The following is a 20251-nucleotide window of genomic DNA, read 5'->3' as shown; positions in this document are numbered from 1 at the left end:
GTCAGTCTTTTAATCTGTAAATAGCTGAGACATCCATGAGTTGAAGTCTGGAAACCCCGCAAATGTAACATGTAAAGACGCGCTTCCACAATTGGAAAAGAGGTCATCAAACCACTGGCTTGCTGACTGTAGCGTCCTGTCGTTACAAGGCGTGACTGTTTTGTACCACTGCTTGGAAAAACTGAAGTCTAAAGGGATTAAACGCCGGTACAAGTATTTGCGTTTTGATACTGGATGCGGTAATGGCTGAATATCAAATGTAGGATCAAACAAGCTCTGGCCTTGTCGCGCTTAAACTAGCGACGATGAAAGTAACCGGCGTTAGCAGAAGCTTTACAGATATACTCTGCAGCTTCTTTTAACAGTGATCGTCATTGTTTCATACATAGAGTCTAGTGACCCAAATGTATCCTGGGTTTTTATAATGTTTGACAGAGACGCATTTACCAATGGCGGATCGCGTCATTTTGGAACGATTATGTATGGTTGTCAAAAAACCCCGCACTATCTGAGTGCTGGACTAATGTACCCTTCTCACTCGTAGTTATCGGTGTGAGATTTGACATAGAATCGGACATTAAATTATAAGACCAGTCAAACTCTGGTACCCAAAGGGAAATTGGCCCCTTTGGAAAGACTGTCTTTTGTTAGAGCTGGCGGAGTAACTTCCGAGACTCCGATGTTACCGCTCTTTTAATGTGAATTGCCAATGCTTAACATAGGATTTTTTTAAATTATTTTTAGTCTGCGCTAGAGCCTTACTCGCTATGTAAACAGACACCACAATAGGCAACAGACAGACACCTGCACGACTTATTTAAATTATTATGTGTCATATATATATGAAGTTATGATGTGTCATATATATATATGTTATTGCTGAACAGCATATTTATATGAAACTCATGGTTGTTTCTCTCTACTGAAATCTTTAGTAAAAAGCGAAAGATTTATTCGATGTGAAGAGAAACCAGAGTATTCTTTATGTGAAAAGCAGTTCACATGGGCATGAAACCCGAACCAAATTCCCACTAACACCCCTGCGCCTCTGGTGGCTTAGAGATGTAGGGCAGGAATGTTCCAGAAGTATGTGGAAATACAGTTTACATGGCTAACTTATGTGAAACCTGAACCAAAATTCCCACTAACACCCCTGCGCCTCCTTGTGGAGTAGAGGTGTATGGCCGGAATGTTCTGGAATTATAAACTGGAAGACACAGTAATGATTAAAATGGCCCCCATGTCATGCTTACACTGAAAATCACGGACAGATTACAATACCTGCTGCAGTGTTAAAATATAGGCTTAATAGCCTATTATACAGTGATAATCACAGGTCTTAGTAAAATACATGCAGTTGCCTTCCAGTTAATATAAACACTGCCTGCAGTGAATTTTGTATTAACATTATATGGCAGCCTTAACAGAAAAACTGGTTACAACTGGCTGCCATGCTTACAGTTAGAAACATAGTTTAGGTTATGACACTGATAGCCTATAACTAACTGCCTGTTTAAAAAGCTGAACAGCCTATGTACTTCTTAACCCATGCAGCCTTGCTATATGGTGCTGCTGCTATGGGCATTTACTCCCCCTCACCCCCCCTGCAGCTGCGCTGCTTGTGAGGTAGCTTCTCCCCCATGTACCTGCAGCGGACGGGAGCGGGTGCAGGGATCCTATCGGAAGCAGGGGAGCGCTGTGTATAGCGCCGGGGAGCCGTCCGGAAGAGCGGGCGACGCCTCTCGTACAGCAGTGGCCGGGTAATCAGCGGCGTGCGGTGGCCGGGTAATTAGCGCTGGAAGAGCGGCCGGCGTCTTGCGGCCGCTCCGAGCTGTGTCCCCTAGATAGCGCGTAGAGTGGCTGGCTAGGGCGGTCGTACAGCGGATCAGCGGCGGCACCTGTAAGCAGCGGCGGGTATATGTATCATCGTAAAGGAGCACTTTCCCCACACAGCAGGGCGGCAGCGTGAGCTGACCGCCCTGACACCCCACCATACCTTACTCGTCGTGCCGCATGTCTGTAAGCTCCGTCCAGCTTTGTGACGGGGCTTTCTTCCTGGCTGTGACGGGGCTTCTTTCTGTAAGCTCCGTCCAGCTTGTTCCTGGCTGTGACGGGGCTTTTCCTGTAAGCTCCGTCCAGCTTGTTCCTGGCTGTGACGGGGCTTCTTTCTGTAAGCTCCGTCCAGCTTGTTCCTGGCTGTGACGGGGCTTTTTCTGTAAGCTCCGTCCAGCTTGTTCCTGGCTGTGACGGGGCTTTTTCTGTAAGCTCCGTCCAGCTCTTTGCAGGAGACAGTGGGCTGCCTGTGGCTGTGAGGGTGCTCTTTGTGAGGACCGACACGCCATGCGCTGCCTTGCAGCGGCACCATCCCGGACCCATGTTTTTCTAGAAACTGGGAAGGGAAGTGTAAAAAGTAAAATAAAAAGTAAAAATGAAAAATTTAATAAAATCTTCCACCAAATGTGGGAACTTCCCACAAGCCGATGTTAGTGCTGTGAGCACCGAAAAAACACTGAGGTCGTACACTGAGGTACTCGGGGATATGAAGGGGTGGAGAGTCCTAAATTTAAATATTCAGTGCCTTTGTTCGGCTGCGCCCGTCCATATCCCAAGAGTACTCCAGTGACCCCTAGTGGATGAAAAAGAAAGAGGGAATGTACAGTGACAGTGACATCCATACAGTGACACATGGTGGTGGCAGCATCAGGGTATGAGGACGTGTCTCTGTGGCAGGGACTGGAGACATCATACAGATAGAGGGAATGTACAGTGACATCCATAGAGTGACACATGGCGGTGGCAGCATCAGGGTATGAGGACGTGTCTCTGTGGCAGGGACTGGAGACATCATACAGATAGAGGGAATGTACAGTGACATCCATAGAGTGACACATGGCGGTGGCAGCATCAGGGTATGAGGACGTGTCTCTGTGGCAGGGACTGGAGACATCATACAGATAGAGGGAATGTACAGTGACATCCATACAGTGACACATGGCGGTGGCAGCATCAGGGTATGAGGACGTGTCTCTGTGGCAGGGACTGGAGACATCATACAGATAGAGGGAATGTACAGTGACAGTGACATCCATACAGTGACACATGGCGGTAAGGTGTGTTACATGTGTGTAGTAGTAGTAGTAGTAGTAGTAGTAGTAGTAGTAGTATTAAGGTGTGATACATGTGTGTAGCAGTAGTAGTAAGGCGTGATACACGTGTGTAGTAGTAGTAGTAGTAAGGTGTGATACATATATGTAGTAGTAGTAAGGCGTGATACGCGTGTGTAGTAGTAGTAGTAGTAGTAGTAGTAGTAGTAGTAGTAAGGCGTGATACATGTGTGAAGTAGTAGTAAGGTGTGATACATGTGTGTAGTAATAGTAGTAGTAGTCGTAAGGTTTGATACATGTGTGTAGTACTAATGTGTGATACGTGTGGTGTGTTGTAGTAGTAAGTGTGATACGTGTGTAGTAGTAGTAGTAGTAAGGTGTGATACATGTGTGTAGTAGTAGTAGTAGTAGTAGTAAGGTGTGATACATGTGTGTAGTAGTAATGTGTGATACGTGTGGTGTGTAGTAGTAGTAGTAGAAAGGTGTGATACGTGTGTAGTAGTAGTAGTAGTAAGGTGTGATACATGTGTGTAGTAGTAATGTGTTATACGTGTGGTGTGAAGTAGTAAGGTGTGATACATGTGTAGTAGTAGTAGTAATAAGGTGTGATACATGTGTGTAATAGTAGTAGTAGTAGTTGTAAGGTGTGATACATGTGTGTAGTAGTAGTAGTAGAAGTAGTAAGGTGTGATTCATGTGTGTAGTAGTAGTAGTAAGGTGTGATACATGTGTGTAGTAGTAGTAGTAGTAGTAGTAAGGCGTGATACACGTGTGTAGTAGTAGTAGTAGTAAGGTGTGATACACGTGTGTAGTAGTAGTAAGGCGTGATACATGTGTGTAGTAGTAGTAAGGTGTGATACATGTGTGTAGTAGTAGTAGTAGTAAGGTGTGATATATGTGTGTAGTAGTAGTAGTAGTAGTAGTAGTAAGTTGTGATACATGTGTGTAGTAGTAGCAGTAGTAGTAGTAAAGTGTGATACATGTGTGTAGTAGTAGTAAGGCGTGATACATGTGTGTAGTAGTAGTAGTAGTAGTAGTAGTAGTAAGGTGTGATACGTTTTTAGTAGTAGTAGTAAGGTGTGATACATGTGTGTAGTAGTAGTAAGGCGTGATACATGTGTGTAGTAGTAGTAGTAGTAGTAGTAGTAGTAAGGTGTGATACATGTTAGTAGTAGTAGTAGTAGTAGTAGTAAGGTGTGATACATGTGTGTAGTAGTAGTAGTAGTAGTAGTAGTAGTAGTAGTAGTAAGGTGTGATACATGTTAGTAGTAGTAGTAGTGGTAGTAGTAGTAGTAGTAAGGTGTGATACATGTGTGTAGTAGTAGTAAGGCGTGATACATGTGTGTAGTAGTAAGGTGTGATACATGTGTTTAGTAGTAAGGTGTGATACATGTGTGTAGTAGTAGTAGTAGTAGTAGTAGTAGTAGTAAGGTGTGATACATGTGTGTAGTAGTAGTAGTAGTAGTAGTAGTAGTAGTAAGGTGTGATACCTGTGTGTAGTAGTAGTAGTAGTAGTAGTAGTAGTAGTAAGGTGTGATACATGTGTTTAGTACTAGTAAGGTGTGATACATGTGTGGTGTAGTAGTAGTAGTAGTAGTAGTAAGGTGTGATACATATGTGTAGTAGTAGTAGTAGTATGGTATGATACATGTGTGTAGTAGTAGTAGTAGTAGTAGTAGTAAGGTGTGTTACATGTGTGTGTAGTAGTAGTAGTAGTAGTAGTAGTAGTAGTAGTAGTAGTAGTAGTAGTAGTAAGGTGTGATACATGTGTGTAGTAGTAGTAGTAGTAGTAGTAGTAAGGTGTGATACATGTGTTGTTGTTGTAGTAGTAGTAGTAGTAGTAGTAGTAGTAGTAAGGTGTGATACATGTGTTGTTGTTGTAGTAGTAGTAGTAGTAGTAGTAGCAGCAGCAGTAGTAGTAAGGTGTGTTACATGTGTGGTGTAGTAGTAGTAGTAGTAGTAAGGTGTGATACATGTGTGTAGTAGTAGTAGTAGTAGTAGTAGTAAGGTGTGATACATGTGTGGTGGTGGTGGTGTAGTAGTAGTAGTAGTAGTAGTAGTAGTAGTAGTAGTAAGGTGTGATACATGTGTTGTTGTTGTAGTAGTAGTAGTAGTAGTAGTAGTAGTAGTAAGGTGTGATACATGTGTTGTTGTTGTAGTAGTAGTAGTAGTAGTAGTAGCAGCAGCAGTAGTAGTAAGGTGTGTTACATGTGTGGTGTAGTAGTAGTAGTAGTAGTAAGGTGTGATACATGTGTGTAGTAGTAGTAGTAGTAGTAGTAGTAGTAGTAGTAAGGTGTGTTACATGTGTGTAGTAGTAGTAGTAGTAGTAGTAAGGTGTGATACGTGTGTAGTAGTAGTAGTAGTAGTAGTAGTAGTAGTAAGGTGTGATACGTGTGTAGTAGTAGTAGTAAGGCGTGATACACGTGTGTAGTAGTAGTAGTAGTAGTAGTAGTAGTAGTAGTAAGGTGTGTTACATGTGTGTAGTAGTAGTAGTAGTAGTAGTAAGGTGTGATACATGTGTGTAGTAGTAGTAGTAGTAGTAGTAGTAGTAGTAGTAAGGTGTGTTACATGTGTGTAGTAGTAGTAGTAGTAGTAGTAAGGTGTGATACGTGTGTAGTAGTAGTAGTAGTAGTAGTAGTAGTAGTAAGGCGTGATATGCGTGTGTAGTAGTAGTAAGGCGTGATACATGTGTGTAGTAGTAGTAGTAAGGTGTGATACATGTGTGTAGTAGTAGTAGTAGTAGTAGTAGTAGCTGTAAGGTTTGATACATGTGTGTAGTAGTAGTAAGGTGTGATACATGTGTGTAGTAGTAGTAAGGCATGATACATGTGTGTAGTAGTAGTAGTAGTAGTAAGGTGTGATACATGTGTGTAGTAGTAAGGTGTGATACATGTGTGTAGTAGTAGTAAGGCGTGATACACGTGTGTAGTAGTAGTAAGGCGTGATACACGTGTGTAGTAGTAGTAAGGTGTGATACATGTGTGTAGTAGTAGTAGTAAGGTGTGATACGTGAGTAGTAGTAGTAAGGTGTGATACACGTGTGTAGTAGTAAGGCGTGATACATGTGTGTAGTTGTAAGGTGTGATACATGTGTGCAGTAGTAGTAAGGCGTGATACATGTGTGTAGTTGTAAGGTGTGATACATGTGTGCAGTAGTAGTAAGGTGTGATACATGTGTGCAGTAGTAGTAAGGCGTGATACATGTGTGTAGTAGTAGTAGTAAGGCGCGATACATGTGTGCAGTAGTAGTAAGGCGTGATACATGTGTGCAGTAGTAGTAAGGCGTGATACATGTGTGCAGTAGTAGTAGGGCGTGATACGTGTGTAGTAGTAGTAAGACGTGATACGTGTGTAGTAGTAGTAGTAGTAGTAGTAAGGTGTGATACACGTGTGTAGTAGTAAGGTGTGATACATGTATGTAGTAGTAAGGTGTGATACATGTATGTAGTAGTAAGGTGTGATACATGTATGTAGTAGTAAGGTGTGATACATGTATGTAGTAGTAAGGTGTGATACATGTATGTAGTAGTAAGGTGTGATACACGTGTGTAGTAGTAAGGTGTGATACATGTAGTGCATATACAATGACTTATGTCTACTCTGCATCGACTCCTATTCACAGTCTATACTAAGGCTGGTAATTCTGCCTGAGGACAATGCTGAGCATAGAACGGTTTCCATGTTGTGCTGTGTGCTGGAGAATATGATTCTGTACAGTCCGTGCCACATACGCCAGACTCGCTGTGTCTCCTGCTGCGTGCCCATCTACCCCAGGGCGGGCTTTTCCTGTTGGGCATATTCCCTCACAATACACGTAGAAGTAAGGACAACTGTACCTCAGGATCCTTCCAGACTGCGGGGTTCCGGTGAATGCACGATATGTTTACACTGACAACCGTGCCTAAAAAAGTAACAGATTATACGTTAGATGTAAAGGTCTAACAAATCACATTTTTATATTACCAGTTAATTATACAGCGGTGGCCTGTCGCAGTGAAGGGGCCCACAGCCACCGGCATTACAATGACTCACACAGACTCATTGTATGGGCGCGAGCCTTTAGAGCACAAAAAGACCTGGGTTTGGAGTTTAGAGGTCCACAGCAGGTTGTTGTGTCTGGGCCCACCACTCACTAGTTCCGCCATTGTATAGTGCACACATATGTCGCAGCGCTGTACAGAGAATATTTGGCCATTCACATCAGTCCCTGCCCCAGCAGAGCTTACGCTCTATGTGGGTAATTCCAAGTTGATCGCAGCAGGAATTTTGTTAGCAGCTGGACAAAACCATGTGCACTGCGGGGGGGGGGAGGTGGGGGGGGCAGATGTAACATGTGCAGAGAGAGATTTGGGTGTGGTGTGTTCAATCTGCAATCTAAATTGCAGTGTAGAAATAAAGCAGCCAGTATTTACCCTGCACAGAAACAAAATAACCCACCCAAATCTAACTCTCTCTGCACATGTTGCATCTGCCCCCCCTGCAGTGCACACGTTACATCTACCCCCCCTGCACTGCACACGTTACATCTGCCACACCTGCACTGCACACGTTACATCTGCCACACCTGCACTGCACACGTTACATCTGCCACACCTGCACTGCACACGTTACATCTGCCACACCTGCAGTGCACACGTTACATCTGCCCCCCCTGCAGTGCACACGTTACATCTGCCACACCTGATTCCACACACTCATTCCGAGTTGATCGCACCAAGCTAATCTCCGCCTATGGGAGAGAGCGATCGCTTGTGCAGCCCTGCTAGGCTAAAGGTTTCACACAAGAGTAGCCCTAAACCTACTTACCCTGTGCGATGGATCCAGCGATGATGGGCCTGGATTTGACGTCACTTCTCCGCCCTCCATTCTCCTGGACACGCCTGCGTTTTGCTTACCAGTCCCAGAAAACGGCAGCAAACGGTAGGTTGACGCCCTGGAACGCCCTCTTGCTGTCCGTCTTCTTTGCGGTCACTGCTGCGACCGCTTTCTTCTCTGTAAGCATCGTTGCCCGGCGACCTCTGTCGCCGGGCAACGTCGCGCATGCGCATTCCAGACCCATTTGCACGGCAACAAAGAACCGCTTTGTGCGAACGGGTCGGAATGACCCCCTTAGTCTGCAATGTATCAAATGCCTGTTGCCAAGACAGTGGTTCTGATATGATCCCTGGCTAGTCCAATGCACATGTGTGAACGTCAGGTCACATACAGTATGTGTGCGCATACGCTGCAGGAGACCCTGTCACAGATAATAACCTGAAAATAAATGTGACCATGTAGCTACAAAGACCAAGCTGTCCAAAGGTCAGAACTGGGGTAAATCCGCCATTTTCATAGCTCTCATAGAGAGAGAGAGAGAGAGAGAGAGAGACAGACAGAGAGAGAGAGCTATGGGGACTACTTCTACTGATGACAGCAGAGGTACCACCAGAATCTGCTACCGCACCCTCATAAAATATAAGGTATCAATGCTCCAAATGAGAGAGTCCACCAGTTATCTCTCCAACACCCCATTATCTGACACCCCAGCTATCTCTCCAACACCCCGTTCTATGACACCTCCACCTATCTCTACAGCACCCCATTCTCTGACACCCCCAGCCATCACCTCCAACCCTAACCCCATTCTCTGACACCCCAGCCACCTCTTCAGCACCCCATTCTCTGACACCCCCAGCTATCTCTCCAACACCCCATTCTATGACACTCCAGCTATCTCTCCAACACCCCATTCTCTGACACCTCAGCTATCTCTCCAACATCCCATTCTCTGACACCCCAGCTATCTCTCCAACACCCCATTCTCTGACACCCCAGCTATCTCTCCAACACCCCATTCTCTGACACCCCCAGCCATCACCTCCAACCCTAACCCATTCTCTGACACCCCAGCCACCTCTTCAGCACCCCATTCTCTGACACCCCCAGCTATCTCTCCAACACCCCATTCTATGACACTCCAGCTATCTCTCCAACACCCCATTCTCTGACACCCCAGCTATCTCTCCAACACCCCATTCTCTGACACCCCAGCTATCTCTCCAACACCCCATTCTCTGACACCCCAGCTATCTCTCCAACACCCCATTCTCTGACACCCCCAGCCATCACCTCCAACCCTAACCCATTCTCTGACACCCCAGCCACCTCTCCAGCACCCCATTCTCTGACACCCCAGCTATCTCTCCAACACCCCATTCTCTGACACCCCAGCTATCTCTCCAACACCCCATTCTATGACACTCCAACTATCTCTCCAACACCCCGTTCTATGACACTCCAGCTATCTCTCCAACACCCCATTCTATGACACTCCAGCTATCTCTCCAACACCCCATTCTCTGACACCCCAACTATCTCTCCAACACCCCATTCTCTGACACCCCAGCTATCTCTCCAACACCCCATTCTCTGACACCCCAGCTATCTCTCCAACACCCCATTCTATGACACTCCAGCTATCTCTCCAACACCCCGTTCTAAGACACTCCAGCTATCTCTCCAACACCCCATTCTATGACACTCCAGCTATCTCTCCAACACCCCGTTCTATGACACTCCAGCTATCTCTCCAACACCCCATTCTCTGACACCCCAGCTATCTCTCCAACACCCCGTTCTATGACACCTCAACCTATCTCTACAGCACCCCATTCTCTGACACCCCCAGCCATCACCTCCAACCCTAACCCATTCTCTGACAGCCCAGCCACCTCTTCAGCACCCCATTCTCTGACACCCCCAGCTATCTCTCCAACACCCCATTCTATGACACTCCAGCTATCTCTCCAACACCCCATTCTCTGACACCCCAGCTATCTCTCCAACACCCCATTCTCTGACACCCCAGCTATCTCTCCAACACCCCATTCTCTGACACCCCAGCTATCTCTCCAACACCCCATTCTCTGACACCCCAGCCACCTCTCCAGCACCCCATTCTCTGACACCCCAGCTATCTCTCCAACACCCCATTCTCTGACACCCTAGCTATCTCTCCAACACCCCATTCTATGACACTCCAGCTATCTCTCCAACACCCCGTTCTATGACACTCCAGCTATCTCTCCAACACCCCATTCTATGACACTCCAGCTATCTCTCCAACACCCCGTTCTATGACACTCCAGCTATCTCTCCAACACCCCATTCTCTGACACCCCAGCTATCTCTCCAACACCCCGTTCTATGACACCTCCACCTATCTCTACAGCACCCCATTCTCTGACACCCCCAGCCATCACCTCCAACCCTAACCCCATTCTCTGACACCCCAGCCACCTCTTCAGCACCCCATTCTCTGACACCCCCAGCTATCTCTCCAACACCCCATTCTATGACACTCCAGCTATCTCTCCAACACCCCATTCTCTGACACCTCAGCTATCTCTCCAACATCCCATTCTCTGACACCCCAGCTATCTCTCCAACACCCCATTCTCTGACACCCCAGCTATCTCTCCAACACCCCATTCTCTGACACCCCCAGCCATCACCTCCAACCCTAACCCATTCTCTGACACCCCAGCCACCTCTTCAGCACCCCATTCTCTGACACCCCCAGCTATCTCTCCAACACCCCATTCTATGACACTCCAGCTATCTCTCCAACACCCCATTCTCTGACACCCCAGCTATCTCTCCAACACCCCATTCTCTGACACCCCAGCTATCTCTCCAACACCCCATTCTCTGACACCCCAGCTATCTCTCCAACACCCCATTCTCTGACACCCCCAGCCATCACCTCCAACCCTAACCCATTCTCTGACACCCCAGCCACCTCTCCAGCACCCCATTCTCTGACACCCCAGCTATCTCTCCAACACCCCATTCTCTGACACCCCAGCTATCTCTCCAACACCCCATTCTATGACACTCCAACTATCTCTCCAACACCCCGTTCTATGAAACTCCAGCTATCTCTCCAACACCCCATTCTATGACACTCCAGCTATCTCTCCAACACCCCATTCTCTGACACCCCAACTATCTCTCCAACACCCCATTCTCTGACACCCCAGCTCTCTCTCCAACACCCCATTCTCTGACACCCCAGCTATCTCTCCAACACCCCATTCTATGACACTCCAGCTATCTCTCCAACACCCCGTTCTATGACACTCCAGCTATCTCTCCAACACCCCATTCTATGACACTCCAGCTATCTCTCCAACACCCCGTTCTATGACACTCCAGCTATCTCTCCAACACCCCATTCTCTGACACCCCAGCTATCTCTCCAACACCCCGTTCTATGACACCTCAACCTATCTCTACAGCACCCCATTCTCTGACACCCCCAGCCATCACCTCCAACCCTAACCCATTCTCTGACAGCCCAGCCACCTCTTCAGCACCCCATTCTCTGACACCCCCAGCTATCTCTCCAACACCCCATTCTATGACACTCCAGCTATCTCTCCAACACCCCATTCTCTGACACCCCAGCTATCTCTCCAACACCCCATTCTCTGACACCCCAGCTATCTCTCCAACACCCCATTCTCTGACACCCCAGCTATCTCTCCAACACCCCATTCTCTGACACCCCAGCCACCTCTCCAGCACCCCATTCTCTGACACCCCAGCTATCTCTCCAACACCCCATTCTCTGACACCCTAGCTATCTCTCCAACACCCCATTCTATGACACTCCAGCTATCTCTCCAACACCCCGTTCTATGACACTCCAGCTATCTCTCCAACACCCCATTCTATGACACTCCAGCTATCTCTCCAACACCCCGTTCTATGACACTCCAGCTATCTCTCCAACACCCCATTCTCTGACACCCCAGCTATCTCTCCAACACCCCGTTCTATGACACCTCCACCTATCTCTACAGCACCCCATTCTCTGACACCCCCAGCCATCACCTCCAACCCTAACCCATTCTCTGACACCCCAGCCACCTCTTCAGCACCCCATTCTCTGACACCCCCAGCTATCTCTCCAACACCCCATTCTATGACACTCCAGCTATCTCTCCAACACCCCATTCTCTGACACCCCAGCTATCTCTCCAACACCCCATTCTCTGACACCCCAGCTATCTCTCCAACACCCCATTCTCTGACACCCCAGCTATCTCTCCAACACCCCATTCTCTGACACCCCCAGCCATCACCTCCAACCCTAACCCATTCTCTGACACCCCAGCCACCTCTCCAGCACCCCATTCTCTGACACCCCAGCTATCTCTCCAACACCCCATTCTCTGACACCCCAGCTATCTCTCCAACACCCCATTCTATGACACTCCAGCTATCTCTCCAACACCCCGTTCTATGACACTCCAGCTATCTCTCCAACACCCCATTCTCTGACACCCCAGCTATCTCTCCAACACCCCGTTCTATGACACCTCCACCTATCTCTACAGCACCCCATTCTCTGACACCCCCAGCTATCTCTCCAACACCCCGATCCATGACACCCCCAGCTATCTCTCCAACACCCCATTCTCTGACACCCCCAGCCATCACCTCCAACACCCCATTCTCTGACAACCCCAGCTATCTCTCCAACACCCCGATCCATAACACCCCCAGCTATCTCTCCAACACCCCATTCTATGAAACCCCCAGCTATCTATCCAACACCCCATTCTCTGACACCCCCAGCTATCTCTCCAGCACCCCATTCTCTGACACCCCCAGCTATCTCTCCAACACCCCATTCTCTGACACCCCCAGCCATCTCTCCGACACCCCCAGCTGTCCCTCCAGCACCCCATTCTCTGACACCCCCAGTTATCTCTCCAACACCCCATTCTCCGACACCCCCAGTTATCTCTCCAACACCCCATTCTCTGACACCCCCAGCTATCTCTCCAACACCCCATTCTCTGACACCCCCAGCTATCTCTCCAACACCCCATTCTCTGACACCCCCAGCTATCTCTCCAACACCCCATTCTCTGACACCCCCAGCTATCTCTCCAACACCCCATTCTCTGACTCCCCCAGCCATCACCTCCAACCCTAACCCATTCTCTGACACCCCAGCCACCTCTTCAGCACCCCATTCTCTGACACCCCAGCTATCTCTCCAACACCCCATTCTCTGACACCCCAGCTATCTCTCCAACACCCCATTCTCTGACACCCCAGCCATCACCTCCAACCCTAACCCATTCTCTGACACCCCAGCCACCTCTCCAGCACCCCATTCTCTGACACCCCAGCTATCTCTCCAACACCCCATTCTCTGACACCCCAGCTATCTCTCCAACACCCCGTTCTCTGACACCCCAGCTATCTCTCCAACACCCCATTCTCTGACACCCCCAGCTATCTCTACAACACCCCGATCCATGACACCACCAGCTATCTCTCCAACACCCCATTCTCTGACACCCCCAGCCATCACCTCCAACACCCCATTCTCTGACAATCCCAGGTATCTCTCCAACACCCCGATCCAAAACACCCCCAGCTATCTCTCCAACACCCCATTCTATGACACCCCCAGCTATCTCTCCAACACCCCATTCTATGACACCCCCAGCTATCTCTCCAACACCCCATTCTCTGACACCCCCAGCTATCTCTCCAGCACCCCATTCTCTGACACCCCCAGCTATCTCTCCAACACCCCATTCTCTGACACCCCCAGCTATCTCTCCGACACCCCCAGCTATCTCTCCAGCACCCCATTCTCTGACACCGCCAGCCAACTCTCCGACACCCCCAGCTATCTCTCCAGCACCCCATTCTCTGACACCCCCAGCTATCTCTCCAACACCCCATTCTCTGACACCCCCAGTTATCTCTCCAACACCCCATTCTCTGACACCCCCAGTTATCTCTCCAACACCCCATTCTCTGACACCCCCAGCTATCTCTCCAACACCCCATTCTATGACACCCCCGCCTATCTCTACAGCACCCCATTCTCTGACATCCCCAGCCATCACCTCCAACCCTAACCCATTCTCTGACACCCCAGCCACCTCTCCAGCACCCCATTATCTGACACCCCCAGTTATCTCTCCAACACCCCATTCTCTGACACCCCAGCTATCTCTCCAACACCCCGATCCATAACACCCCCAGCTATCTCTCCAACACCCCATTCTATGACACCCCCAGCTATCTCTCCAACACCCCATTCTATGACACCCCCAGCTATCTCTCCAACACCCCATTCTCTGACACCCCCAGCTATCTCTCCAGCACCCCATTCTCTGACACCCCCAGCTATCTCTCCAACACCCCATTCTCTGACACCCCCAGCTATCTCTCCGACACCCCCAGCTATCTCTCCAGCACCCCATTCTCTGACACCCCCAGCTATCTCTCCAACACCCCATTCTCTGACACCCCCAGCCATCTCTCCGACACCCCCAGCTATCTCTCCAACACCCCATTCTCTGACACCCCCAGCTATCTCTCCAACACCCCATTCTCTGACACCCCCAGTTATCTCTCCAACACCCCATTCTCTGACACCCCCAGTTATCTCTCCAACACCCCATTCTCTGACACCCCCAGCTATCTCTCCAACACCCCATTCTATGACACCCCCGCCTATCTCTACAGCACCCCATTCTCTGACATCCCCAGCCATCACCTCCAACCCTAACCCATTCTCTGACACCCCAGCCACCTCTCCAGCACCCCATTATCTGACACCCCCAGTTATCTCTCCAACACCCCATTCTCTGACACCCCCAGCTATCTCTCCAACACCCCATTCTCTGACACCCCCAGTTATCTCTCCAACACCCCATTCTCTGACACCCCCAGCTATCTCTCCAACACCCCATTCTCTGACACCCCAGCTATCTCTCCAACACCCCATTCTATGACACCCCCACCTATCTCTGCAGCACCCCATTCTCTGACACCCCCAGCCATCACCTCCAACCCTAACCCATTCTCTGACACCCCAGCCACCTCTCCAGCACCCCATTCTCTGGCACCCCCAGCTATCTCTCCAACACCCCATTCTCTGACACCCGAGCCACCTCTCCAGCGCACCATTCTCTGACACCCCCAGCTCTCTCTCTCCAACACCCCGTTCTATGACACCTCCACCTATCTCTACAGCACCCCATTCTGACACCCCAGCCACCACCCCATTCTCTGACACCCCCAGCTATCTCTCCAACACCCCATTCTCTGACACTCCCAGCCATCACCTCCAACACCCCATTCTCTGACAACCCCAGCTATCTCTCCAACACTCCGATCAATAACACCCCAGCTATCTCTCCAACACCCCATTCTATGACACCCCAGCCATCTCTAAAACACCCCATTCTCTGACACCCCCAGCTATCTCTCCAACACCCCATTCTCTGACACCCCCAGCTATCTCTCCAGCACCCCATTCTCTGACACCCCCAGCTATCTCTCCAACATCCCATTCTCTGACACCCCCAGCCATCACCTCCAACCCTAACCCATTCTCTGACACCCCAGCCACCTCTCCAGCACCCCATTATCTGACACCCCCAGCTATCTCTCCAACACCCCGATCCATGACACCCCCAGCTATCTCTCCAACACCCCATTCTCTGACACCCCGGCCACCTCTCCAGCACACCATTCTCTGACACCCCCAGCTCTCTCTCCAAAACCCCGTTCTATGACACCTCCACCTATCTCTACAGCACCCCATTCTCTGACACCCCAGCCACCACTCCAGCACCCCATTCTCTGATACCCCCAGCTATCTCTCCAACACCCCATTCTCTGACACCCCAGCCACCTCTCCAACACCCCATTCTATGATACCTCCACCTATCTATATAGCACCCAATTCTCTGACACCCCCAGCCATCACCTCCAACACCCCATTCTCTGACAACCCCAGCTATCTCTCCAACACCCCGATCCATGACACCCCCAGCTATCTCTCCAACACCCCATTCTATGACACCCCCAGCTATCTCTCCAACACCCCATTCTCTGACACCCCCAGCTATCTCTCCAACACCCCATTCTCTGACACCCCCAGCTATCTCTCCAACACCCCATTCTATGACACCTCCACCTATCTCTACAGCACCCCATTCTCTGACACCCCCAGCCATCACCTCCAACCCTAACCCATTCTCTGACACCCCAGCCACCTCTTCAGCAACCCATTCTCTGACACCCCAGCTATCTCTCCAACACCCCATTCTCTGACACCCCAGCTATCTCTCCAACACCCCATTCTCTGACACCCCAGCCATCACCTCCAACCCTAACCCATTCTCTGACACCCCAGCCACCTCTCCAGCACCCCATTCTGACACCCCAGCTATCTCTCCAACACCCCATTCTCTGACACCCCAGCTATCTCTTCAACACCCCGTTCTCTGACACCCCAGCTATCTCTCCAACACCCCATTCTCTGACACCCCCAGCTATCTCTACAACACCCCGATCCATGACACCACCAGCTATCTCTCCAACACCCCATTCTCTGACACCCCCAGCCATCACCTCCAACACCCCATTCTCTGACAACCCCAGCTATCTCTCCAACACCCCGATCCATAACACCCCCAGCTATCTCTCCAACACCCCATTCTATGACACCCCCAGCTATCTCTCCAACACCCCATTCTATGACACCCCCAGCTATCTCTCCAACACCCCATTCTCTGACACCCCCAGCTATCTCTCCAGCACCCCATTCTCTGACATCCCCAGCTATCTCTCCAACACCCCATTCTCTGACACCCCCAGCTATCTCTCCGACACCCCCAGCTATCTCTCCAGCACCCCATTCTCTGACACCGCCAGCCAACTCTCCGACACCCCCAGCTATCTCTCCAGCACCCCATTCTCTGACACCCCCAGCTATCTCTCCAACACCCCATTCTCTGACACCCCCAGCCATCTCTCCGACACCCCAGCTATCTCTCCAACACCCCATTCTCTGACACCTCCAGCTATCTCTCCAACACCCCATTCTCTGACACCCCCAGTTATCTCTCCAACACCCCATTCTCTGACACCCCCAGTTATCTCTCCAACACCCCATTCTCTGACACCACCAGCTATCTCTCCAACACCCCATTCTATGACACCCCCGCCTATCTCTACAGCACCCCATTCTCTGACATCCCCAGCCATCACCTCCAACCCTAACCCATTCTCTGACACCCCAGCCACCTCTCCAGCACCCCATTATCTGACACCCCCAGTTATCTCTCCAACACCCCATTCTCTGACACCCCCAGCTATCTCTCCAACACCCCATTCTCTGACACCCCCAGTTATCTCTCCAACACCCCATTCTCTGACACCCCCAGCTATCTCTCCAACACCCCATTCTATGACACCCCCACCTATCTCTGCAGCACCCCATTCTCTGACACCCCCAGCCATCACCTCCAACCCTAACGCATTCTCTGACACCCCAGCCACCTCTCCAGCACCCCATTCTCTGGCACCCCCAGCTATCTCTCCAACACCCCATTCTCTGACACCCGAGCCACCTCTCCAGCACACCATTCTCTGACACCCCCAGCTCTCTCTCTCCAACACCCCGTTCTATGACACCTCCACCTATCTCTACAGCACCCCATTCTGACACCCCAGCCACCACCCCATTCTCTGACACCCCCAGCTATCTCTCCAACACCCCATTCTCTGACACTCCCAGCCATCACCTCCAACACCCCATTCTCTGACAACCCCAGCTATCTCTCCAACACTCCGATCCATAACACCCCAGCTATCTCTCCAACACCCCATTCTATGACACCCCAGCCATCTCTAAAACACCCCATTCTCTGACACCCCCAGCTATCTCTCCAACACCCCATTCTCTGACACTCCCAGCCATCACCTCCAACACCCCATTCTCTGACAACCCCAGCTATCTCTCCAACACTCCGATCCATAACACCCCAGCTATCTCTCCAACACCCCATTCTATGACACCCCAGCCATCTCTAAAACACCCCATTCTCTGACACCCCCAGCTATCTCTCCAACACCCCATTCTCTGACACCCCCAGCTATCTCTCCAGCACCCCATTCTCTGATACCCCCGCAATCTCTCCAAAACCCCCAGCTATCTCTCCAGCACCCCATTCTCTGACACCCCCAGCTATCTCTCCAACACCCCATTCTCTGACACCCCCAGCCATCACCTCCAACCCTAACCCATTCTCTGACACCCCAGCCACCTCTCCAGCACCCCATTCTCTGACACCCCCAGCTATCTCTCCAACACCCCGATCCATGACACCCCCAGCTATCTCTCCAACACCCCATTCTCTGACGCCCCGGCCACCTCTCCAGCACACCATTCTCTGACACCCCCAGCTCTCTCTCCAAAACCCCGTTCTATGACACCTCCACCTATCTCTACAGCACCCCATTCTCTGACACCCCAGCCACCACTCCAGCACCCCATTCTCTGATACCCCCAGCTATCTCTCCAACACCCCATTCTCTGACACCCCAGCCACCTCTCCAACACCCCATTCTATGATACCTCCACCTATCTATATAGCACCCAATTCTCTGACACCCCCAGCCATCACCTCCAACACCCCATTCTCTGACAACCCCAGCTATCTCTCCAACACCCCGATCCATGACACCCCCAGCTATCTCTCCAACACCCCATTCTCTGACACCCCCAGCTATCTCTCCAACACCCCATTCTCTGACACCCCCAGCTATCTCTCCAGCACCCCATTCTCTGACACCCCCAGCTATCTCTCCAACACCCCGTTCTCTGACACCCCCAGCTATCTCTCCAACACCCCATTCTCTGACACCCCCATCTATCTCTCCAACACCCCATTCTCTGACACCCCCAGCTATCTCTCCAACACCCCATTCTCTGACAACCCCGGCTATCTCTCCAACACCCCATTCTCTGACACCCAAGCCACCTCTCCAGCACACCATTCTATGACAACCTCAGCTATCTCTACAGCACACTATTCTCTGACACCCCCAGCCATCACCTCCAACCCTAACCCATTCTCTGACACCCCAGCGACCTCTCCAGCACCCCATTCTCTGACACCCCCAGCTATCTCTCCAACACCCCTTTCTCTGACACCCCCAGCCATCACCTCCAACAACCCATTCTCTGACACCCCCAGCTATCTCTCCAACACCCCGATCCATGACACCCCCAGCTATCTCTCCAACACCCCATTCTATGACACCCCCAGCCATCTCTCCAACACTCCATTTTCTGACACCCCCAGCCATCTCTCCGACACCCCCAGCTATCTCTCCAACACCCCATTCTCTGACACCCCAGCTATCTCTCCAACACCCCGATACATGACACCCCCAGCCATCTCTCCAACACCCCATTCTATGACACCCCTAGCCATCTCTCCAACACCCCATTCTCTGACACCCCCAGCCATCTCTCCAACACCCCATTCTCTGACACCCCCAGCTATCTCTCCAACACCCCATTCTCTGACACCCCCAGCTATCTCTCCAACACCCCATTCTCTGACACCCCCAGCTATCTCTCCAACACCCCGTTCTCTGACACCCCCAGCTATCTCTCCAAAACCCCATTCTCTGACACCCCCAGCTATCTCTCCAACACCCCGATCCATGACACCCCCAGCTATCTCTCCAGCACCCCATTCTATGACACCCCCAGCCATCTCTCCAACACCCCACTTTCTGACACCAACAGCCATCTCTCCGACACCCCCAGCTATCTCTTCAACACCCCATTCTCTGACACCCCAGCTATCTCTCACACACCCCGATACTTGACACCCCCAGCCATCTCTCCAACACCCCATTCTATGAAACCCCTAGCCATCTCTCCAACACCCCATTCTCTGACACCCCCAGCCATCTCTCCAACACCCCATTCTCTGACACCCCCAGCTATCTCTCCAACACCCCATTCTATGACACCCCTAGCCATCTCGCCAACACCCCATTCTCTGACACCCCCAGCCTTCTCTCCAACACCCCATTCTCTGACACCCCCAGCTATCTCTCCAACACCCCATTCTCTGACACCCCCAGCTATCTCTCCAACACCCCATTCTCTGACACCCCCAGCTATCTCTCCAACACCCCGTTCTCTGACACCCCCAGCTATCTCTCCAAAACCCCATTCTCTGACACCCCCAGCTATCTCTCCAACACCCCGATCCATGACACCCCCAGCTATCTCTCCAGCACCCCATTCTATGACA

The 20251-nt window shown here is 50.5% G+C and overlaps 1 protein-coding gene and 1 pseudogene across 1 annotated transcript in view; both read right to left on the bottom strand.

The window, feature by feature from the left end:
- The window catches only part of LOC134997593 (cytochrome P450 4B1-like), a gene marked incomplete at its 5' end in the record, with an annotated part of 75000 nt that extends 67995 nt beyond the window's left edge, over nucleotides 1–7005 (bottom strand). The window contains one exon of the mRNA XM_063951292.1: nucleotides 6941–7005. Coding sequence (XP_063807362.1) covers nucleotides 6941–7005 — 65 coding nt within the window. The remainder of the gene's footprint in view (nucleotides 1–6940) is intronic.
- Nucleotides 872–979, bottom strand: LOC134997595 (U5 spliceosomal RNA; annotated as a pseudogene).
- Nucleotides 7006–20251: the final 13246 nt, after the last annotated feature.

The sequence above is a fragment of the Pseudophryne corroboree genome, unplaced genomic scaffold (genome assembly GCF_028390025.1).
Source record: "Pseudophryne corroboree isolate aPseCor3 unplaced genomic scaffold, aPseCor3.hap2 scaffold_1448, whole genome shotgun sequence".
NCBI classification, from domain to species: Eukaryota; Metazoa; Chordata; class Amphibia; order Anura; family Myobatrachidae; genus Pseudophryne; species Pseudophryne corroboree.
The sequence above is the reverse complement of the archived record's forward strand: the minus strand, read 5'-3'. Positions and strand labels throughout refer to the sequence as shown.